The sequence below is a fragment of the Colias philodice genome, chromosome 25 (genome assembly GCF_061535455.1).
Source record: "Colias philodice isolate Cphi_HAF_F1 chromosome 25, ilColPhil1 Martin Lab GWU primary, whole genome shotgun sequence".
In the NCBI taxonomy this organism is placed as follows: domain Eukaryota; kingdom Metazoa; phylum Arthropoda; class Insecta; order Lepidoptera; family Pieridae; genus Colias; species Colias philodice.
Window position 1 is genome coordinate 5,966,148 of NC_143110.1, and position 24,617 is coordinate 5,990,764.

The following is a 24,617-nucleotide window of genomic DNA, read 5'->3' on the forward strand; positions in this document are numbered from 1 at the left end:
AAAAGAATAATTCTTAAACTATTTTTTTCGAGATCACTAAGTAAACAAAAAATCTAAAAAAATATTTATTTACACTATTTAAAAAATTAAAACAACATTAGGTATACTTATTTCATATGCTTAGCAGAGAACACTCGAACACCATTTTGAGTCGACGCCCGAGCATATTTTGTTAAAAGTGCATTGACATTTAATTTTTCCGTTGCATAAGATCTGAAATCAGAAAGAGTAAAACATATACCTATTAGATAAAGTATAAAGAAATATACCTACTAAATTATAATACATTGCATTGCATAGAGAGACATAGATAAATTTAACAGCATGTTTCGTAATCGTAAAGTCTAATTCTTCCTTTAATATTTACTTACTCTAAGCAACTAAATAGTACGTAATAAATAGTATTATGAGACTTTTTCCTCTTCTCTTGTTCAAAAGAAATAACTTCATATTCAATAAAAATTACAAATTAATATCATTTTGCTTGAATTAGCCTGCCTTTTTTGAAGTCGGTTAATAATACCACTACTTACTGAATATACGGAGATATTTCATCAACAGTCCACTTGGCCTTGCTCTGGAACAATATTTTGAATCTCTCGTTGATATCCTCCGGTAGATCACTCTCTACGAACCCCCATATAACTTGTGGAGTACTGCTTCTATCGACTATGGCTATACCAGATAGTAAGGCTTCCTGAAATTATTGTTTCTGTTAGTGTGAAATTAATGTAAGCTATGAATATGTCGGCGCAAGGTGTAGAATGTGGATCTATTTTCAAGCTGTGGGCGTTGCGTTGGGTAATCGAGCAAAGAAACACCTCTAACTCAAACATTTCTTTATTTACCACCGATTCGGAATGCAGTATCTACAGAGAAGAACCGGCAAGAAACTCCATAGTTGCTCTTTTAAATCATGTCAGTTTTACAATACAGTCGTTTCTAATACAATTACTTGGTATTACAACATTATGACCACTAATAAAATAAATATCACAAATAAGTTATAGTAAGCTCGTAATAGATGTGCACTCGGCAACGGTCGGCGAACGAATGACCCGAGTCGTGCGCGCGCGCTGTTTTATATCGGTTCGCCGTTCGTTATTTTTTAAAGCTTCGACGGTGGCGCCGTCACGGCCATTCTGACATACGCTCGTCCTCGAGCGACTTCTGAGCACCTGGGAACAAGACAATTAAAACAATGTGCTGGTCCGGCAAGCCCTTCAGCAACCGTGCTAGTCCGGAAATCTCTCCAGATTTCCCTCTAGCGTGCCAGTCCGGAAATCTCTCCAGATTTCCCTCTAGCGTGCTAGACCGGATCTGCAATCCCTATAGCCGAGTTATTGGACCGGACTCCCTTCAATAACTCGCTCTCTCTTTTTTTTTGCATCTTTCTTTTTGCATCATTCTTTTTGCATCATTCTTTTTGCATCATTCTTTTTGCATCATTCTTTTTGCATCATTCTTTTTGCATCATTCTTTTTGCATCATTTTTTTTTGCATAATTTTTTTGCATAATTTTTTTTTGCATAATTTTTTTTTAAGGATTATTTTTTTTCCTTTTCTTTTTTTTTTTACACAACAATATTAAATCCAAACTCACGACTCTCTCCACTCTCTCCACTCCTCGGCCATACTGACAATCGTACGTCCTCGTACGTCCCTTCTCGTATTACAGCACTACGGTATTTCATCCCGGGATTAGACAACTATACCGCTCGGCCATACTGACCTTACAGAACAACAACATCCACATAACATAGACACGACGCTCGCTCACCACAAATGAAGGCTCAACTACCGTGGACTGCAAACCAGATAGCACGCACAATTCCTGCAATGAAATCATTACCGTTACAATAATCCACGTTACTAACTTTTACTTTACACAAGTTATCTCCGATACAGTCATACTTGCGTCCTCGTACGCCATAATATCTCACACTACATTACTACGATAATTCATTTTCATTTTTTTTTGTCTAAATAGCATCCATCCTGCCTCAGCCTACACTGACCTTACAGGGTTTCCACACTGCCCCGATCCTACTGACCGGTCAGAACACACATGTACTATCCTGGACCTCATGCCAGATAGCCTATGAGTCATATTCAAAAAAGTTGTACCTTGTCTCTTATTATGCTGTCCGTAAGGAACAAACCCGCCATAAACCTGTTTTTTTTTCACTTTTGATATTTTTCAATTTCATATAGCTTACTTATTGTTATTGTTTATATAATTAATAATCAATAGCATTTGTTCCTAACAAATAATAAGAGAAATCATCATTTTATTTTGTCATTACCCAATCCATTCCATATATATTTTTAGTGTCCTCCTGTACACACAATTTATAAAACAGCAATTTTGGATTGATTCTCGTATTTATATTCACATTGTAAAGAGGGCACATAAATAATTAGAGTATACAGTATGTTTCAGTGAATAGCATTATAATTACAATTAAATTATAGTAATAAAAATGATTAAAAACATTTTGTCATTAAAAGTGTACACCATTTACTGACATTTATTACTGAGGCGGTTTCTCCTAGCAGCAATTAGTAGATCAATGGCAGATTTTGTAAATATCAGATGGAAACACCGATCCATTTCATAGACAACCTAGAAGTTGGCTGTCATTTTGTTTTCTTGTTACAAATGTTGTTCCAAGTTCCAAGACTGTGCGGAGTAAAAAATATAATACCATTTCGTAACGCAGTTTGAAGGACTAAATGTGAGTATAAAAAACTGATTATCAGTGTTTAGCTCTAAGAAACTAGACATTTTAAGGCAGTAAACTGTGAAAATGAATAACCTTAATACGCGAGACATTTTTACAATTTTTAGGTTGTGTTACACCAATTTACTGACGACCATTTCATGACTTTAGTGACGTCAAGCTCTAAGGCTGCATTTTCACTGGTGTGGAAGTTATCAATTCAAGAAGAGTATGGGATAATGTAGGCATTTTGCTATATTTATATAACAATAGTTTATATTAAATTCTAAACACGTGTGCCAACTTTCATATATGAATGAGTATATTTATGTGTTTGTGCAAATATTTTTCAGAAACTTGAAACTAAATTGAAACAATTTTTTTTTATGGATTTAGTTAGGGAACAGTGCATTAAAATCGGTTCAAAAGTTTCAGATAATATGAACTATTAAACCAAAAAACTACGTAATAATAAGGAAATTGTTAAATATCTTCCTGAACCTTTGAGAAATGGCGATAATTATATATTTGCCAATGATATTGATATAAGAGAAGCGTAATGTCCAACACACTAGTAAAATAACACGTGTTGTAATTGTTTATTTTTTTTTCATTTTTAATTATTAATAAAGTAAATAAATTAAATTTTTTATGTGCTTAATTACCTCTTCCTTATTATTTTAGAAGGTCGAATCGAAAGTTTTTCATATTTTCTTTACCAGAGGTTTTATATTTTTGTTTTATTATATTATTATAAGAACATGAATGCCAAAAGTCAGTGCAAAATAGGTTAGGCTAGAGTTAATAGGCTATTCATTTATTGATGGTCCAGAAATGTCACTGTTGAGTATGCATCTTTACATTTACCATTTCATGACATTTCGTGACAATACCATTTACTAACCATTTCTTGACGTACAACTTTTTTGAATATGACTCCTATCACTTTCTTCTAATAAACGACATTACCGTAGTAATATTGGAATATTACGTAAATGTGTGTTGTGTGGCACAACACACATTTACTTCGTACAGCGTACGAGTAAACAGATGTCAGTATGCTACTGGTCAACTATGAAAACTGAAAACAAAGTGTTGCCGCAGCAAATCAGTAAAACGGTACGCGACCGTATCCTCAACGTTTGTGCTGCGTCATCCTGGCATCGCGTCATCGAGCCGTACCATTGGCCGCTGATGATGCTACGTTGCTCCATATGCTACGCAACCGCTGCGCCGTACTGTTAACTGCCTCGCTTCTAAACGCTGTGTCGTAAAACGCTCTCTGTAATTTAGCTAATTAAAATCAATCTGACATTACCTGTCGTTAATTATGATCATTGACTATAGCGCAAAAATTACAATATCTAAAAAGTTTAAAACGAATAATTCGTAACTTAACCGCAAAAAACACAAAATTTCGACTAACTCAAAAAGTGGCAAAAGCTTGTTCTCAAATGTGGTTAAATTCCTTAACGGTATGTTAACTTTTGAAAATTCAACTTAAAACAATTGATAAGTGTAGGCTTAAACTCATCTGTGAATCTCATATCGAACGGTAAAAGGGCTGAGCTAAATTTTAGTTTCAACGTAAATAAGAATGTACTGCTCAACAACTACTGTACAACTACCTAATTGATGTATTCAGTTGATGTCAAACTGCAGCTAGTCACAAAAACTATTATCAAGGAATTACATTAAATGCACACAATGTAAATCGATTATACTATCGAATACTCCACGTTTAGGATTTGCGTTCTTATATTTTGAAGCTACAAAATAACCTTCAGAAAACCTGGATGGATTTTTTTTCTTTTCTCTATTCAATTAAACAGACATTATATTCTGACGACAGTATGTAAACTGTAAATGCGCGATTAACCTTGAGATTATTTTCGGTTATTATCTTTTTTTTTTAAACTATCGTAATATTTAACGGACCCTTACGTTGATGGGATAGTTAAGAGTTTTTTTTTTCTTTTTTTTTTTTAAAGCAATCAAATTACATACTAAAACCGAATCTAGACCCGTACTCCAATCATAACGTTTATCTTACGCCAGATGTTTATTTGAACACACGATAATTATCTGTGACATTGTATTATGAACTGCCTAAATAGGGCCTTAATAAATTTTCTAAGTAAAAATTCAAAACGAAATGCCTCGATTTATCTTTCATTCGATCAAACTAAGTCTGCCACATTTCATAAAACTGCATATTGTAAAAACTGTATACTGTGAATTGTTCACGACTAAATATTTTATTTATTTATTTATTTTTTTTTTATAAAGAAATGACCTCAAATATCACCCTAAATAAAACCTACGAAAAGTTTATTAAACCTCTAAGCACTAGTTAACGCATTGCTTTTCGTTTTTAATCGAATGGCAATAAGGCTGTCTTTGTGTAGCAATTAATTGCTATTTTTCAAGGGTAGGTATAGTCTAAATAAAAACTAACGCAGGTAGTTCAAGAAATGAATGCGGGTAGTCAAGAAACTAACGCGGGTAGTTAAGAAACTAATTTAAAAGTAATTCGCATACTGTTTTTTGTTCCAATACACGGACAAGTGAATGTTTATTGTTTACGTTCGATTGAAGTATCTGGATGCAGTGTACAAATTATTGCGCTTTCTTTCTTTAGTTTTAGCTCACAAACTAACCAACATTAAAGCAAGTCGTTACTTAATTCATCTTGAAGTCAGTGCTTACGCCGCGAAGAGTTTTTTTTTTTTTTTAAATAACGTGAATTACCTACTCAAGTAAACGTGTCCCTGAATAAGTGAAATACAAGTCACACGACCTAGGTACTGATAATAATTTATCACTGCGTAACTAAGATGGGCTAAATGTAATGGAATAAGATTTAACTAACTACAAAACCGTAAAGCAATATCGCACGGCCTAATAATAACATCACTGCGTAAATAAGTAGAGTTAAATGCAATAAGATTTAACTATACACTGGTCTTGTAGGTTACAACTTTTAACAAAATCTGTACGGCCTGTAAATCAGCGCTGTTTTTATGCAGCATTTAGCTGAGGCTGTGACGATTTTCCTCAATTAATTTTAAGATAAATTTTGTTTTTGGCAATAAATTTCTTTTTCTTTCAAATAAGTTACTACATTTTAAAAACCTTACTTTCTTTATCTAATTGCACACTCAAAGTGAAATGTTATCTACTGACCGATTTCTTACAAGAGAACATCAGAAACATAGTAATAAAAATAGTACGACTGACCAGATTCACCAGCACTTAGCCTCATACATGTGCCGAGTGGCAGCTGCCAACGCGTCGTTTCGTTACACCATAACCCTCCTCTGCCATGAACCACACGGCTTGTAGGCGCACCGCCCGCGCCACTGCTACTGCGATAACGCTGCGATGCCAAACTTGTGAAGTCATGTTGAAGCGCTGCTCTCGATGATACGGGGTCCGACGCGGTGGTGCGAGCGGCAGTGGCATCCGCGCAGCGCGAGGCGAAGTTGCCACCCTGCCCGCACATAACGAGCTCTCCCTTTGTCACCGGCTGCTCAGTGACACGTATGCTCGTAGATCTGTAGGATGCCTCTTCCCGTTGAAACTGGATCGAAGTGCCACGTGGTTGCGGCATTTTGTCTTTTAATCAGCGCACGCATTAATTATATCCAGGTTATCGCCACGTGCTTTCTCATTTGCTCGATTTGATCCCAATTCTGATGTCGGCGAAAGGTGTAGAATGTGGATCTATTTTCAAGCTGTGGGCGTTGCGTTGGGTAATCGAGCAAAGAAACACCTCTAACTCAAACATTTCTTTATTTACCACCGATTCGGAATGCAGTATCTACAGAGAAGAACCGGCAAGAAACTCCATAGTTGCTCTTTTAAATCATGTCAGTTTTACAATACAGTCGTTTCTAATACAATTACTTGGTATTACAACATTATGACCACTAATAAAATAAATATCACAAATAAGTTATAGTAAGCTCGTAATAGATGTGCACTCGGCAACGGTCGGCGAACGAATGACCCGAGTCGTGCGCGCGCGCTGTTTTATATCGGTTCGCCGTTCGTTATTTTTTAAAGCTTCGACGGTGGCGCCGTCAAATACATATTTGAAAAAATCAAGCGGAGCGAGCGCCTTACCGTGGCGAGGCCTAAAACCACTGCCATCCGTAATCATGATTATTATTTCTTGAAATGAAATTAAAAATAATTTGGAAAATCCAAAAGTGCACGCCTCATAATTTTTTTTAATAAATATTTATTCATTATTATTTTTGTTTATTTAATAACAATTAAACCACATCGAATCAGACCCTGAAAAATGAAAGGGTTCTATTCCTGAGCATACTCAAGCGTAAGAGAAAAAAAAAGACTCGATTAGTAAAGTATTTCGGTCGCTATCGTGTTAACAAGAAAAAGGATCCGCACATACAGACACACGGACGTCCAAGACAGAACTTTTTTAAACTGTTTTTTAACTAGTTTAAATAACAAAAATGACATCAAAAATATCATGAACGTTAAAAATAGTGTTTTTTCTTAATATGTGTGTGTATGTAATATCTTACAAGTGCAATGTATGATACATAAAGACATTTTAAGTTTGAAAAATCATATGTTTTGCGCGAAGTGACAGTAGTACCCACCTCAACGCTTCGCATTATGAGGCGTGCAATAAGGAATTTGGGAGTTTTTAAAACCTCTTGCATTATTATTTATTATCTTGCGGAGCTTTGGATGGTCAATCCAGACGAAGCTGAAGTGGCAAATGCCAAATACATAATTTTTTTATGAATACAGGGAAGTAGATATCATTTATAACTTAACATTATAAATGAGAACGAGCAACGAGAAAGCATAACAATAAATAATTTTTTAATCTGAAGAATAATAGATTTTATAGATCCAAATAGTAAATACGTACATTTGTAATCATCCCTTCCGGTACAGAATCCCGCCAAGCTTGCAGAAATTCATGCAAATTGAATTTACCCGCGCTTTTTAACAGAACCCGAGCCAAAAACTGACAGACTTTATCGTCCTTGTATCTGTAATATTGTGTTCCTTCTTCTTCTACAGTTTTATTCGTATAAAAATCGAACATTGCTTCCAGTATAGACTTAGGCACAAGATCCTTCAAACTGTCAAGTGTCCATTCTCTTGATATTTTATCTAAAGGCCACGAATTCTCTTCAATAAGATCTAGCATATAGGATAAAACTCTAAACTCGTAATCAAAATCCAATAATCGATAATATCCATCGATGTTAATAGCTTGTATTCTTATTAATTCATCTTTTAATTCCGCTCGCGACGCTTGCACTTTATCAAAAATACCCTCAAAATTTAGCAATTTCGTTTTGTCGATGGTATATTCGAGTTCCGCGCCAGAATACTTCGTAGCTTCTAGAAGTTTCTGTAACTTCAAAAGACGCGGTTTGCAAGGCTTTACTTCGTAATATGTGAAGAAAGTATTAACTATATCCTTACTAACTAGTTTCCTAGGCGGTCTGCCATCGTCGGAATCTGTTGACTTATTCAAACTTGTGTTGGATCTTTCGAAGGATGAATCTGAATCACCTTCCATAGAATTATTTGCGAGTGTTTCATCTAAACCACTAGCTGCTGCAAATAATAAGTCTGGAACTAATAGAAGGCTATTCGACGTTTCTGCTTCCTTAACATCGTATGTTTTGTTATCTGTGCATAGCACTACATTTTCTTCTTCATCACCTATAATTCAACGGAAACAAAATATACTTTATAATGCATTATTAAAGTCAATTAAGATTTGGGACGAGTAAAAATTAGACAATGTTTACCTTTGAATATTAACTGATTTCCCGCTTCAATTTGTTTCAGTAAATTATCATCTAGAAGCATAAGTCTTAAGTTATCATTTTGTGTACTGGGGTCCGGAAACCTAAGAACTTGAGTAATTTCTGTCAACTCCGATTCATGTAGTTTGGCCGTTTTTATTACTTTACGCACATCTTCTGGCGTTCTTATCTCGCTGTAACACAAACCATAAATTAATCCTTATAACAATAAATAAATTTTCATGGATAACTTTAAATTCAAGTATTATATTCAAGTCCTTAGAGCGTTTTCACATTATCCGATCCGATATCGGATATCGGAAGCCGATAGCCGATATCCGATATCGGAGGGAAGTAAAATGTATGAAATATGTGCCTGTCTTTCACATTGTCCGGTCCGATATCGGATATCGGAGCCGACACCGATATTCCCAGTGGCTATCGGACGATAATGTTCAGTGTTGCCAACTCAATTTTCGAAAAGGCAGTATACCAACAGCAAAAAAGCACTAGTTTGTGTATTTTCAGTCTTTTAAGGCGCTCAATCTTTAAAAAAATTATTTGCTTTTAACCTAAAACCCTTTCTATTAAAAGAAACCTTTTTTTATTAAGAAAACACACATTTAAGTATTTATAGGCATTTAAAATACGATTTATACGGCAGGTATTTTTATTTGCCGTATTAAAATATACGGCAATAGGCATGACGAAAGATTTTGAAATTCTCTTCCATAATGTGTGTATACGTTTACTATACAAGAAAAACCCTATATTTCGGTAATATACTTAAATTTAACGAAGATTAAAGCCATTTTTCAAAAAATATTTAATATCTGTGCCAAAACAGCTCGCAGGTGTCATGGCGTAGGCGTGACGTCAAACTTTGGTAAATACGTAATTATTTGTACGCATTGCGAAGAAAATTAAAAAAGTCTTTATTTAATATGTGTTATAGAAACGAATTACAAAGTTTATAAGTGGTGTGCAGTATTGCAGTGTGAATCCACATAAAAATAATGCTCAAAAATGTGTTAGTAATTATTTCAAGCGAAAAAATAATAAGAAATTATTGTATAAAGTTGGCGCGGAGAATCCCGAACCATGTATTCGTGAATTCGCAATTATATTTCTGTTCTGAGTCGATAAAGCATACGTGAAACAATAGAAAATAAATAAAAATGCGTATTCTCAACATATTCATAACAACAAAATACATCTGACGTGAGTTGTTTACTTATGCGTGACGTCACGCGTGTTTTAGTCAAAATGGCGAACTTCAGAATTTCAATGTTTTATTTTATTGATAATCTCATTAATCTTAATGTTTTTAAGATTTCTAAGTCGCTATATTTAATTTATTTATTATACATTTTCCCTTAAAAACACTAATACGATCATTTATGGATACTGTCGTCATGCCTATTGGCTGAACTGAAGTAAACAAAAATATATTTCGTTCTTAAATTCAAATATCTATCTTCGAAAACATTAGTGTCTATCATCTTTATTTTATCTCATTCTGCCTCACTCCTCCTCCTACTCGGATGTTGGTTGTGCTGTTTATTGTATTGTTGTCATTGATTGCTTTGTTTTTAACCGACTTCAAAAAAAGGAGGAGATTTCACACCGATTTTATTTTTATTTTGAATTTACAACAAAGAATACAAAGTTTGAAAACTCTTAATTCTAAAATAATTGTTTATGACAATTAAATAATTTATGTATCTTTACTTACAGGAAATTACAACAATCATATTACAAATATATTTGAACGATCGACAATATTATTTTAGGATATTACAGTGTAATAAGAAAAAGAAAAGAAAATGTGAACAAAGATTGTATCACTTAATAAATTTATCATAGGTACTACATGAACTTTTATAAATGTATGTAGTGAAAAAATGACTAAATGACTAGGTACGTCTTGCTAAAAATACATTTAATAGATTTTGAAAGGTATTTACTAATATGTATTACCATAGACAAATATAAATTATATTCGTCCATGGTATTAATAAAACTACTAACTAATACTAGGTTGTAGTAGGTATTGATATAAATTTATTTAATTTATAATGTGTTAACATACGTATATTATGTTATACAAATGACCAATATCAAAACTATTTAGTAAATAGCACATCTAAATAATATGCAGTAATTTGTGATATCAATTTTTTTTTTACATTTTACTTTTCTTTTTTGAAGTTGTTTTTCTTTATCGTAGTTATTTTTAATGTACATGTATAACTATGATTTATAACATTTGATTTTTTTTAATTATACCTTTTTTTTATCAACTGGCAATTTAGTTTAGTTTTCTCTAAAAATTTCTGGCAACACTCATGATGATATCTGAACGATTTTATCGGACAATGTGAAAGGGCAAATTGTATCCGATATCGGATATCGGCTATCGGCGTCCGATATCCGATATCGGATCGGATAATGTGAAAACGCTCTTAGGTTGAAGCTGTGGGTTGAAGCAATAGATTTTATTTTATTGCAACACTGATACATTTGCCAAATAAAGATAAAATCTGTCAAAAATGTCATTCGAATTATTCGAATGTCATTTTGACATTACCCTATCCTGATAAATTTCTGCGTGATTCTAAATCACGAACGAACATTTTATTTTACCTCGTATAGTGAAAAACTGCGAAAATGTCGTTATTCGGTGATATACTGCCAATAAACAAAAATGAGAACAAGAATAATCAGGCTAGTGCAAATCTCTCCCCATATTTGAACTTCGATCCTAACTATATCCCGAAAATGCAACCAGAGTTCCTTTACCCTGATGAAAGTCATATGGCTTCGACTGCGAGACGATCGAATGTAGCTTTACCAATTATAGGAATGTCCTTCATGTCCGGTTCAGGTATGTACAAATAAGAAGAATTCCTATTACTAATATAACCTCAAAACTTGGAATTTACATAATGTATTTCTTCTATCGATTGTCACTTTATGTTGAATGAACAGAATAGTTTAGAAGTATGAAATCGATAGTTTATTGATACGTTAATGTTAACAAATAGCAACCATTGAATATTAAAAAAGAAGTTATTTAATTTAAAGGATTTTCCTGTCAATAATTAAAAAAAAATATTGTGATATTGTAAACAAAAAAATCTTTGACTTTATATTGATGATATTAATATTTTAACTGTTAAAATATAAATCATCATCAGCCCATATACGTTCCCACTGCTGGGACACGGGCCTCCTATGAGGGTACAGGCCATAATCTACCACGCTGGCCAAGTGCGAGTTGGTGGATGACACATGTCGACGAACTTTTTAATTCTTCGACATGTCGGTTTCCTTACGATGTTTTCCTTCACCATTTGAGCAGTGGTGATGTTACAACATGCGCAGATAAATTGAAAAATCAATTTATTTCCTGCGCGCTCGCCTGGTCTCGAACCCCGGACTTATCGATTCGAAGTCTCAATTTGTTATACATATATTTTTTATTATCTACAATTATTTATTATATTTCAGGTTTAGGAGGCATGGTTGGACTTTACAAAGGATTAAGAGCAACAACATTAGCAGGTCAAACAGGCAAAGTGAGAAGAACACAATTAATTAACTATGTTATGAAACAAGGTTTGTACAACTAGAAATTTATAATTTTTTACTTAGTAAAGACCATTACATATTAATAATTATGAGATAAGTTTTGACTGAAGAAATACCCTACATTGTTAACAACTTAACTGTCCCCATACAATACAAAATAACACTACCCCACGTCCATCAGTTTTTTTTTTCTATTAGGGTAAAAAACATTCACATTGTCTTAATAAATTATATTTTACAAAAATAGTTATTATTTTTATTTATTTTATTCAATTTATATTTATGCCTCATATATGAGCATGAGCGTGGGATAAAAGATTTTTTTTTCCAAGTTCAATGAGTCATATGTGTACACATCAAGTATAGACAATAAAACTTGATTGATGACCCGACGAACCGAATTTGATGAACCCGACGTTATAATAGACTATAATGAAGCAAAAGGAATAGATATTTCGGACCAACTAGCATCCTTTCACTCTCTTTTACGCAAAAGCCTAACTTGGTACAAAAAAATCGCTGTTGATATTTTATTTCAAGTTTCTGTAATAAATGCTAGGTGCATTTACAATGATTTGGCATCAGGATGTCCTAAATTGTCTGTTTTGCAAGTACAAGAACATTTAGTTCGACATTTTCTATTGCCAGCAGCGAGAACTACAGAAAATAACGTGCCTCAAAGACTTTCGCTTTCTCTGACTCCCAGATCTCCAGTTTCTAGTTCATCTCCTGGCCATAGTCTTCAAGAAATTCCGCGTAATACTACAAACAATAAGTTAGTTCGAAAGAGATGTACCGGTTGCTATGAAAAATTAAAAATTCAAGGGCAGTTGGCTCGAAAAGCTAAACAAGTGCACACAGAGTGCAAAACAAGTAAAAAAGCATTTTGTTTATATTGCTACAACGAAAAACATAATATTATTTGTTGATTGGTTCTCCTAATAATACTTACAAACATATTTTTCATAATAAAACGTTTTCCTTTTCACTGTATTTTTTGTTTTATTTCGAACAAATAGGATACACACACCTACCTACCTTATTACCTACCACAGATAATGTATAAAACTTTTGCGAAAATTTATTTCAATTTCTTGAAGGTTAGGGTTTTCGCCACACGTTCACGTACTTATATTTAGAATATCACTCCACGTTCATAACAAAAATATACCCCAAAGATTCTTGAAAAAAGAGTCACCTGTGACTCACGAACTTGTACCAAAAGTTCACCATGAGTCATATGTGACTCATTGGACAGTTAAGTTGTTAATTTATTCTATTGCACTTGCTGTGCTTATAAACTAATCATTTCAAAAAGCTTCTAAATTATAAATACTAATATAATCTTTCTCCATCTTTCAGGCACAACAACAGGCTGTACATTAGGTATTTTGGCGTCATTTTACTCGACAATGGCCCTAGGCGTGACATGGATAAGAGACCAAGAGGACACTGCAAACACCTTCATTGCGGCAACTGCAACTGGAGTTCTATACAAGAGCACAGCTGGCCTCCGATCAATGGGTCTCGGTGCAGCAGCAGGTCTTACGTTAGCAGGGCTTTACACCCTTCTAACAGACAACGACAATATATGGAGTAAAGCAAGATATATAAGAATGTGATTACAGTACTGTAACATGTTATTAATTCTGTAAATAGACTGTTATTTTAAGTTATGTTAATTACACCAAGGTCTGGCACGCCATTGGAATCTTATTTGCTCCATGTTACAATGGCTTGTTTAGATTTAGCGTGTTGTTATCCTGTTGCCGGTCATATGTTCCATATCGGACGGGAAGCACAATTAGTTAATAAAAGAATTTGTTTGAAAAATTGTCTTTATTTTTTTTATTTTACACGGTTACAGTTAGTGATGATGACAATTAATGTTTTGGTTGTTAGTGGCCATGTGTATTGTGTATGCGTGATCTAATTTTGGCACAAGATCAAAATAATTTAATGCAACTGGAATGAAGGAATTTTTTGTCAAACAAAATATTGCACGCAAATACACTTCAAAACATGAATTAACCACCAAAATAAAGAGAAATGTGTAATTAATAAAATTGACATTCATTGGGGTTCAAATTAACTGGTTAAAAATAAAATAGAAACACTTATTACAATTCTTCTGAAACAATAACTATTAGATATGTTAAAAGGGGCGAAGTACATATTACTTGCAAAAATTGAGCAAGATCACAAAATAAGAAATTATTTACAAATACGTTCTCACATACAAGAGTTTATGTCATTTTACATTAAAATGTGATATGAAAATGAAACTGCATAATCAGTCAATCCTTTGTACTAAAAGTCAAATAAAATTTAGAATGATACAAGTAAACTTAGCATCAACGATTCAAACTTAATGGCGGCTCAGAACATCGTACGATCCAATGCACAGAAAACAATTTTAGGTATTAGCGAGACGTTAAGGGACCTGTGTGCACCCGCACTCGCACCTGCACCTAACTTCCGAACCGCCATTAAGTTTGAATCGAACTATAATAATCATTAAAAATAATTCATAAGCAAGAGGCTGATATTGTCCACAGAATAGTAAATAGTTATATAAAATTTACGCATATATTTACGAGAGTACTTTGTAACTCAAACATAACTTGAACATTGGTTACGTAATTGCAATAGATAACATTATCTAGAAGTGGTTTTCAGTGGAGATGAGACTCCATTTTAATTCAATTGAAAATAAACTCTATACTTACATCTTAGGGTACAACATTCAATCATAGCAGTATTTTTTCAATCTAAATGAAAATAATTATGTACTGTGATTTACATATTATTTTTCAAACTTAGGTTTAAATCAATATTCTACTCTTAATTTCAAATCTGTTAAAATAAAATTATTAAAAATATCATATTATTATGAACAAATAAAAAAATTATAGAACTACAGCATCAGGAGCATATTTTTATGATTATCACTGGGCAAAAGGTGAAAATTAACAAACTAAAAATAGGTTCCTTGGTGTTCTTGATTCAAATTTAATTATGCACTTACAGAAGTGGACAGACTTATTTATAAGATGAGGATTTATTCACAATATTTTATTATTATTTATTAAATTAGAAAATGCAATGTGTTCTGCAAACACAAATATACTTAGAGGAAATATGATACAATTATTTTTGCATTATTAATTATTACTCACACTGGTCAGTAATAAATATATTGTTTCAATTAGGAATTTATGTACAAATAAACGACATGTGATTAATTTATATTTTATCATAGTTTAAACACTTTATCTATCCACTCCTACAACTGACATACATTTATTCTAAATACATACAGAAGTATAATAGTTGTCTACATATTTTACACAATGCATTATAACTCAAATAAATATTATATTATGTAACAAAAATAAAGGTTACTTATGGTGCATATTTATTTCATTTAAAATGGAATAGCAAAATATTGTATATTGTAGCTTTTATTTATTAAGGAGTAATAAAGATTATTCTCTTATTATTTAGAGTTAATATGCATTATGTATTGTTACTGTGTTCTAAATATTATAAGCAGTGCAATCATATAATAAACTACAGGAAGTTATAATTTCACATATAAATATAAATTTGAGGAAGATGTTGTTTATTTACATATCCTACACATAAAAACAGTTATAATTAAAGAATAATGTATAGATATATTTTATTCTAAAAACCATAGCTTCATATATTTAACTCTACTTCAATTATGTTAATAATTCTTAATTTCAACCTAATAAATATGTTTGAAACAGATCCTCATCTTTTCAATATTGTTTTGATATTTCGTTTCTGTAGCCTCGAGATCATTAATTAGTACTAAATTCTACAAATGATCATATTTTAAATATATTTTCCAGATTTATAAAATACTAGCGGTCCGCCCCGGCTTCGCCCGTGGTACATATTTACATTTTCTCTACATAAAAACCATCCTCGTACTTCAAGGAATATAATAAAAAAAGAATTATCGAAATCGGTTCAGCCGTTCTCGAGTTATGCGCTTACCAACACATTTTGCGATTCATTTTTATATATAAGAAGAAGATTCAACAGTTCTTTACAAAATAACCATTAAGGCCAAGTATAACATAATAATATGTATTTACTAACACCACATACTTAGTCATTAAGATTAGTGGTTTGAAAGAAAAGTCTTCAAGTGTGTTACATAATGGGATGACAGTAGGAAGGTATTCACTACATTAAAAGCAACAATTAGAACTAAAATTTAGATGCTTATGTACATACATCGATAAAACTATATGAGTATCTTAAATATATTTATCGGGGACGACTGAATTCTAAGACTATGTGGGCTGGTTATATCCTCTATGTTGGGCATCGTGGGTAACTTCGAGCATCAAAAGACATAAACGGAATCTAACACTGACGATCACTAATAAACTGAAATGAATACTTTGTATAGCGAATCTAAACTCAAACTAATATTGAGACTGATATAGACTCGAACAGACAAGTCCGCTCGGCACGAGCTCCAACACTTGAATGCCCGTCCGCTACCACGGCCATGTCCAAGTGCACTTCGTGAGTCATGCGCTTGCGTTCGGTAATATCAGGGGGGGGGATCTCCGACACGGCCATCTCTGACGATCACACGTCCTCGTGTGAAGTCTCTGCAAAGATTACATACTCACAGTATCCTGCTCGGCCATACTGATTCTTGTCAACCATTTTAGGTTTTCACATTAATCATTATTGATCAATCAGCGCCGCACCAACAGCTCTCCTCGATTTCGCACCTACGAAACGAACACAACACTGAATAATGTTAATACAATGACTCACCGCAATTTCGCACCAACGAAATAAATAAAGCACGGAACATCGTCGCTACAACAACACACCACAATTTCGCACCAACGAAATGAGGCTAACACTTAATAACGTCGCTACAACGACTCATCTCGCTTCGCAACAACGAAAACAAGGATATCTCAAAAGGTCGTCGCTTCAACGACTCATCTCGTTAACGCACCAACGTAAACAAGGACAATTCTAAATGTCATCGCTGCAACGATTCATCTTGCTTATGTGCCAGCGAAAGCAAGGATAGCCCATCGCTACAACGACATTACTCGTTAACGCACCAACGTAACGAAAAACAAGACAAGAGACAAATGGCAACTGCATCTACTACCACTCAACCACAGCACTCAACAAACGGCACTACAATGCATTACAAAATCCAGATAAACATTTTACATCTCCCCTTTTACACAAAGCTCTTACGTCATTTTATCTACTACCACTACTAGCTACTACTAATAACCTCATGGTCGGATATTTTCCTGACTCTGTTGTGAGGATTTTGGAATTGAATGATTTGAAACGGCACTAATAACTACACCTCAACAATTTTAAGCGTACCCTTCAACTTCAAGTCAAGCTTGCTTTGATTTATTTCCTCAATTTCGAAAAGAAGATTATCACCAACATTAAATTTCTATTTAGAGAAGCTTTACTTTTATCATAACTTGATCGACTTCATTATCAATTACAGACATTAACCCCAAAGTCTCCTTTAACAAATAATAGCTCCTTCAGCTATCTAGCTTTTGTAACACGGTTTATAGTGAAGTTCATTGCCAGTCATACGTCACCTAACGTATCTTGACAATATCAATGTTTGCTAGACTCAACTGTCATGTCCAGCAGTGTATAACCAAAGGCTGATGATGTTGATGATGATGACGATGACGACTTCCATGTTCAGCAGTGACTACGAAAAGCAGATGATGTTGACGATGACGATGATGATGACTTCCATGTCCAGCAGTGTACTGCAAAAGGCTGATTATGTTGACGATGACGCCATGTCCAGTAGTGGACTATATCGATGACGATGATGAATGATGACTGCCATGAGCACACCTTTTCAGCGTACTCGTCACGATCTACCTGATCATTAACACCCTCGGTGGAGACTACATCATAATGTAACTTTATTATTTTTTACAAAATAACTGAGAAAACATTTACTTTCTAAGCACCTGCCCGATTATCAATCGTATTGGCTAGTTATCAAAACAAATTAACACTGGCCTCTAGTGCCGTTACTTCTAGTACTACTGAACCACTCTACACATTTTTTTAAGTAATAGAGCAAAACATATCGGGTGAAAGTATCAATTAGACTAAAACATACTCCTTAACATCATTCTTCCTTCTAAGTTCCCCTGTAGCACGAAATACTAACTTAAGAGTTTTGCTTGAATTCTGCCCGAGCTAGGCTTAGAGATTTAGCAAGTGATAAGGTTGACAACGACCTTACGCACGAACTTAGACATGTAACCCAGATGCATGACTAAATCGTGGATATTATGTACCACTGATCTTTTACCATTTTATCTGCACCTTGACAAATAATTTGCAACCTTACCGCATATGTCTTCCAGACAACAGTAATAACTCAACATGTAACAACTCATTCTGCATATCCAAATGCCTCTCATGGTCCTGGCAGCCAGTCAACGGAAAGCTCAGCTAGGTTGACTCGATTCTGCCCCACACAATTTGCAATAATCGAAATACATACTGTGGCAGCCGACGTGGATTGCGCGAAAAGCAAACAACATGCTTAATCCTAGCGCCCTTTCTCCAAATAATATCAAAGTCGAAAGACTGGAGGCAGGCACCCACCTGTGAACACGTGAAGACACTACTCTGCTTTTTACTAAACGGCTCCCACCGAATTGCAATCAGTCACCACTGCAAACTTGCATACCTGCAAAATAATACCTGAAGTGCATAACTGCATTAACCACTGCTATGCTGCTGCAACTTAAACTGCGGTCTCGTGTGCATAAGAGTAAAACCTGGTCTCTAAGGCAGTAGTTCTACGTCTGTAGTAAGCAACTGGATGCTACTACCGTCATTTTTCCGTATCAGTCCAGTACCACATCCATCCGCGCTCGCATCTATGTGAACTGCGGTCATACACCATAAGAATAGGCTCTAATGTTAAAAGTCTAATAAACGTTCGACTGATTAGCTCGTGTGATGATGAGTAATCACTAATCAATTTTACTTCCCTTTTAACTTGTAAGCACAAACAATAGTGCTATAATTTAAGAAAACTGTTAATAAACAAACAGAAAATACAAGAAGCTGTATAAACTATGTGACTGTACTTTACCATCCTTAATAACAAAGCCTAAGTATTCAACACTACGCTTTCAAAACTTACATTTGGATAGGTTTAAAGAAGATACTACCTTCCATAAAGCACTTACTCCACTCCTTACTACGATCTGGATACGCACTGTACCTTGTTCCACGTCAGAAGCTAACCAAATAGCTACTTGGTTTCACTAATCCAGCTGTTAAAAACTCAATGATTTGCTACGCAACCTGCTGCTCGTTCAACGCACAAATTTCCTCTAGAACAGACACATATTTCAACTGTAACTCAGATCGTAAATCAGTGCTAATGCAATAATAATACACTAAAACACAACACATTAAAATTCTCTAATTAAAATTCACGCCTCTGCATGTTGGACTTATGTCCCTAAGTAAGCCTACCAAACCGCTAGGTATCTTTCTTCTATCGGTATCCGTGTATAATAGAGAGAAACGTAATTAACTAAGCAACACGCTTCAATAAGATGAAATTATTGTATTGTCACTATTCCTTAGTAAATGTACACAGTGTGAACTAAATCTGTCTAATTAAAGTAGGTAGTTCAAAATCGAGTTCGATGCATACGAACAATAAAGGAAGCAGTAAGCGTCCTAAAAATCCAAACAATTTCTCGTATCAGACTTGCTACAAACAAGAACATTATTACGCAATAATGTAACACATTAGAATATCACACATGTAAACTTTGTGTTTAATTTCTCAACCTAATAAGCTAGCATCGCTATCATAATTATGATTAGGCACAACACAAATTAAAATTACTAAAAAGTAATCGCCTATTGTAACTTGCCATAAACCTTGTTATGAACTGTCTACAATATGTTAACAGATTATTTTACAATTAATGTTATTATTAAAAACGCTTACTAGTCAATTTGCTACTAGCAATTATATCTCTGATAAGGGTACACTCAGCACCAAAAAAACAAAACTAAACATGACTCACAGTTGTCCATAAGTTTGCCACACGGCACGTGTTGACTCAATGATTGCGCTCAGGCAACGTGGATGTACCTGACCTGCTGGTTTTCGGTGATTCTATGCTTAGTGCAATCATTACCACCCTATCTGCTCGTGCACTCCGATGCAAAGTGGCCAGACACGCCACAAATGAAACAAATGACTCGCGATGGTTAAACTCTGCACTAAGAGGACGGCTGATCCGTCGCGCGTCTCCTCTGCTGTCTGCGAATGGCATTCACACGCAGGTCTCCTACAAACTTATTGATAGCACACAGTCAGCGAAGCAGCCCTTTTACGCCTCGCACTTGTCCTGTAAATGTCACTAATTTGCGAAGCCCTTCACCGCATAAAGACGGCTGCCCTGAGCTCTCGCTGCAGCAATCCCCGGCAACAAACTCAGTATTAGCAAGGGCCACACGCTGCAAACGCTTGTCAAACCGTGAAACACGCGACAACACGGTTGAAGTGGCAACTTCCTTCACGCTCACATATCGCCACGAAGCCACTGACGCACACAACCCGATGACACACACCGACAGGCACTCACGTCGCTAGGCTCGCCACCCTGCAAGTTAACACAAGCAGCCGCAGCGGGCTCAACATAGTCACATTACGGTACACAATACTGTAACAATTCTCCTTACTGTGTCCCTGCTGTGTTCCCTGCTACCAGAACATAAATTAAGAGATATGATAGACACTGCAAAGCACTTTAACGCATCATAAATAGCAAATAGTAACAAATAATATCTTTAACGGCTTTTTTCAAAACACAGATCAACGGACAATGGCATTACATCACGCACGTTGTTGTTCCACTTGTTGTATGTTGTAAGCACTCACCGGTTTTCTTATGGCTACGATTAAACGCCGTATGATACTATTTTGCACCTCCAGAATAATTTTATAACACGTCTACATTACCACATGACGATTGTAAAAATCACGTTTATTCTTTGTGCTCAAAGCAATCCCGCTTCTGATATCGGGGACGACTGAATTCTAAGACTATGTGGGCTGGTTATATCCTCTATGTTGGGCATCGTGGGTAACTTCGAGCATCAAAAGACATAAACGGAATCTAACACTGACGATCACTAATAAACTGAAATGAATACTTTGTATAGCGAATCTAAACTCAAACTAATATTGAGACTGATATAGACTCGAACAGACAAGTCCGCTCGGCACGAGCTCCAACACTTGAATGCCCGTCCGCTACCACGGCCATGTCCAAGTGCACTTCGTGAGTCATGCGCTTGCGTTCGGTAATATCAGGGGGGGGGATCTCCGACATATTTATCTAAATTCAAAATTGCACTGTCCTAACTCTGGCTGGACACAAATATACTCTCAATTATGCACAAGGGACAAATTTCAGGTATGTAAGTTTAAAGTAAAATTTACAGTTGTTGCTGCAACCTCTCAGTTCGTGGGTGCAGCAAGTTGTGTGTCACGTTGCTGCGTTCAATATAGCTTTCATATCGTCTTCGAGAACACAATTCAAGTCGTCCAACTGCCGCGAAAGCAACATCCTTGTGTTGTCACCCACGGGGGGATTATTTTTTAAAACCTCTCTCAATTTGAGGACCATGTCAACTATTTCCACCTCTTTCTTCCCAATTGACCATTTTTTTAAATCACTACTAGCTAGAGCTTCCAACTGTAAGGCATGTAATTTATTTGTCAAGTCACTATGCCTTTCATGAAACCATGTACTGAAATTTGGTGTACGGAAAAAGTGTCGATAGAGGCCTATCCAGTCACCTTTGATACCTGAAGTAAGTTGAGGCCCTGCTTGTTGCAATGAAGCAAAGAAATCTTCAGGATTAAATGGATTTGGCACAGGTGGTGACCTGAATGGAGATATATTCTTCTGCAAGGGCATCAAAGAAGCCATATACCTCTCTAATGGTATCATGAAGCTTTGAGTTAATTCCAATAAATGTCTCTTTACCATCGCAGTTTGAACTTCTGAAGGACGGTCAGTTCTCATTCCATTGTGTAACTTTTTTATTATAGACTTATCCTTTTCCAAAAATGTTTTATATTGAGTGTACACTCCTGGTGCAGTGTCTAAATGTTTAATACTGCCAACTTTCCGTAATTTTGTTTTGATTGATGTTGAGTCACCCAACTTGATGGTATGAGGCCAATGTTGTAATGTCTTTGTAAAGAATGGGTTGGTCACGCCTAATATTACGCAAGGTGGATTAAATTGTTTCCTTGTAAATTCTTTGAATTCACTGTCATGTATTGTGAAATATGGTCTATACTCTGCCGAGTATGGCAATGGTCGAATTAAGTGTGTTAGAGCTTGAACTAAAGCAGAACATTCTGTTGGTGAACTGGCCATAACAACTATTGGTTCTGCTGTAAGAACCAACTCCCAAAGTAGATGTAGATGTGATATAAGACTTGCCAATGCATCAAATACATTAACATCCTGTATGCAGACCATAACATGTGGTATGTTTGAGGAATGAACTTGCTTCACTATATCTGACCTTGTAACTTTACCAGTTTGCTGATTGGGAATGTAAGATTGAAAAACTGTCCCCAAAACTGGCAGAACTATATTTTGACCAGCGTTTAACAAGGGCCATCTATTTATATCATGACATGCTGCTTCCAGACTACTCTCACCATCCTCAAAATGTCTTGGAGCTATCAACTGGATTACTTTATAAAACAAGTTGATAAAAGGCAAGCGCGTAAGTAAAATAATGCTTTTCTGGAAGTAGCCGCGCGGCAAGGTCGGATCTTTAACTTGACGAAAATAAACGAAGCCCCAATAATGCGTCGGATCCGCTCTAAGTGTAGACACACTGTCCTCGTTATATATCAACTGTTGTGAAGTTAATGGAGCACGTGTACGCAATCGAACGTGAAATTGAGTGTCGCCCATGCAGCCCGAGTTGGAATCTGGGAACGCCAAGTAACAAATGTTGCTTTTCTCTTGATCTGACAATTTCACACTCGGCGGGTACACACGTTCCATCGCCTGTCCCAACTCCAAATCAAACGTAACCACACATATACAGTGCAGCCAGTCGGAAAATCTACCCCATTTTGCTTCATATTCTTCATCAGACACTGAAACATCACTGTCGCACCTTTGTATTCCACAAGCCATTGCTAACACTTTCAATGTATGAACATTTTGGACATCACTAACTTAATTAAAACTTTCCACACTTTAATTACACTTTATCGATACTGTTTGTTGAAACAAACATTGTTCTTTCTTCAATATTACGCTAAAAATAGACGAGGTGAATATCTGTCCGCTACACGTTTAACAGCTGTTCCGTCAACATGGCTGCGCGCGCGAAAACAAAAATGAATGCCACTATGAGGAACGTTTGAATGATTTTTCTGAAGAAAATAATCAAAAAATTTAACGAAATTCTTACCCGATATCCATATTTCTGAAAGATGTTATTTACTATAATATTTTGAAGAAGTTATTTCACTTTTTCATCTAAATTCACATTTAAAAAAAACTATCACAATATTTGACTTTGTCAAACAAGGTAACCAAAGAGTATAATTTATGAAAGGTAAACATTGTCCAAAAAGTTTCATTATCTTTTCAAACAATGCTAGGCCTAGATACGGGTCTTTTAATCCGTTTATTGCAAAAAAATTATAATACGAGAGCGATCACGTAATTAATAATTATAATAATATTATATTATGACGATTCACAAGCGATTTACGCCTATTAATTAATCTTAAATGTATTTTTCTATCTTCGACAAATGATTAGGGATTATGTATATAAAAATTGCGGTTTGTTTTCGCAACTTAAAGAAATTTAAAACGTGATATACCTGTCGCAATCAAATTGTATTATTTCGAACGCTCGGTATTTTGTAAAAGGTGTGTATGTTTTGTAAAATTGTAATGTCGAGAATTTGTAATCAGAAATTTTTGGTTTGGTTAGGAGGGTAGTAAGGTGGATTAGGTTAGGTTCGTTGTATTTTTATCTGCACAGAATTAAGAGCCCCGCGAAGCGAGTCTCCGTCGTCTCGCAATCGTCTTTTTGTGGACGTTTGGACAAAAGTCAATCCTTGTTTATAAAGTGACGGACGCCATTTGTAAACGGAAGAAATTGTTTATTGTACTGCGATGGTCTGCGACATACCTACCGAGTGGTCATTGGTTGAAATGGATATGGCGCGTAAATTAGGAAATCAAAAATGTCATTTGTCAAGACCGGAGATGACCGCATTTGAAACAAATCGTCGTTTTTCCACTGTCTGCTACGGATTTGTGCGAATTTCAAAATCAACATGAGCTAAAGATGGACAGGTTGGTAATCTTAAGACTCATACA

At 35.0% G+C, this 24,617-nt stretch overlaps 3 protein-coding genes and 1 long non-coding RNA gene across 4 annotated transcripts; 1 reads left to right on the plus strand and 3 right to left on the minus strand.

Annotated features, from left to right (window-relative positions):
* Window positions 1-55: 55 nt before the first annotated feature.
* Window positions 56-23,822, minus strand: LOC149477424 (sister chromatid cohesion protein DCC1). Its single transcript, XM_089710723.1, has 5 exons — window positions 23,693-23,822; window positions 8,534-8,724; window positions 7,636-8,444; window positions 534-697; window positions 56-213 (listed from the first exon to the last, which is right to left on the minus strand). The coding sequence occupies exons 1-5, from the start codon at window positions 23,701-23,703 to the stop codon at window positions 108-110; spliced, it is 1,281 nt and encodes a 426-aa protein (XP_089566849.1). The 5' UTR covers window positions 23,704-23,822; the 3' UTR covers window positions 56-107.
* Window positions 825-2,091, minus strand: LOC149477425 (uncharacterized). Its single transcript, XR_016317638.1, has 2 exons — window positions 2,019-2,091; window positions 825-1,834 (listed from the first exon to the last, which is right to left on the minus strand). It is a non-coding gene; the product is annotated as an uncharacterized LOC149477425 (long non-coding RNA).
* Window positions 11,099-13,957, plus strand: Tim23 (translocase of inner mitochondrial membrane 23). Its single transcript, XM_089710738.1, has 3 exons — window positions 11,099-11,417; window positions 12,044-12,151; window positions 13,487-13,957. The coding sequence occupies exons 1-3, from the start codon at window positions 11,201-11,203 to the stop codon at window positions 13,744-13,746; spliced, it is 585 nt and encodes a 194-aa protein (XP_089566864.1). The 5' UTR covers window positions 11,099-11,200; the 3' UTR covers window positions 13,747-13,957.
* Window positions 21,578-23,623, minus strand: LOC149477427 (protein DENND6A). The gene has a single exon (XM_089710715.1). The coding sequence runs from the start codon at window positions 23,410-23,412 to the stop codon at window positions 21,730-21,732; it is 1,683 nt and encodes a 560-aa protein (XP_089566841.1). The 5' UTR covers window positions 23,413-23,623; the 3' UTR covers window positions 21,578-21,729.
* Window positions 23,823-24,617: the final 795 nt, after the last annotated feature.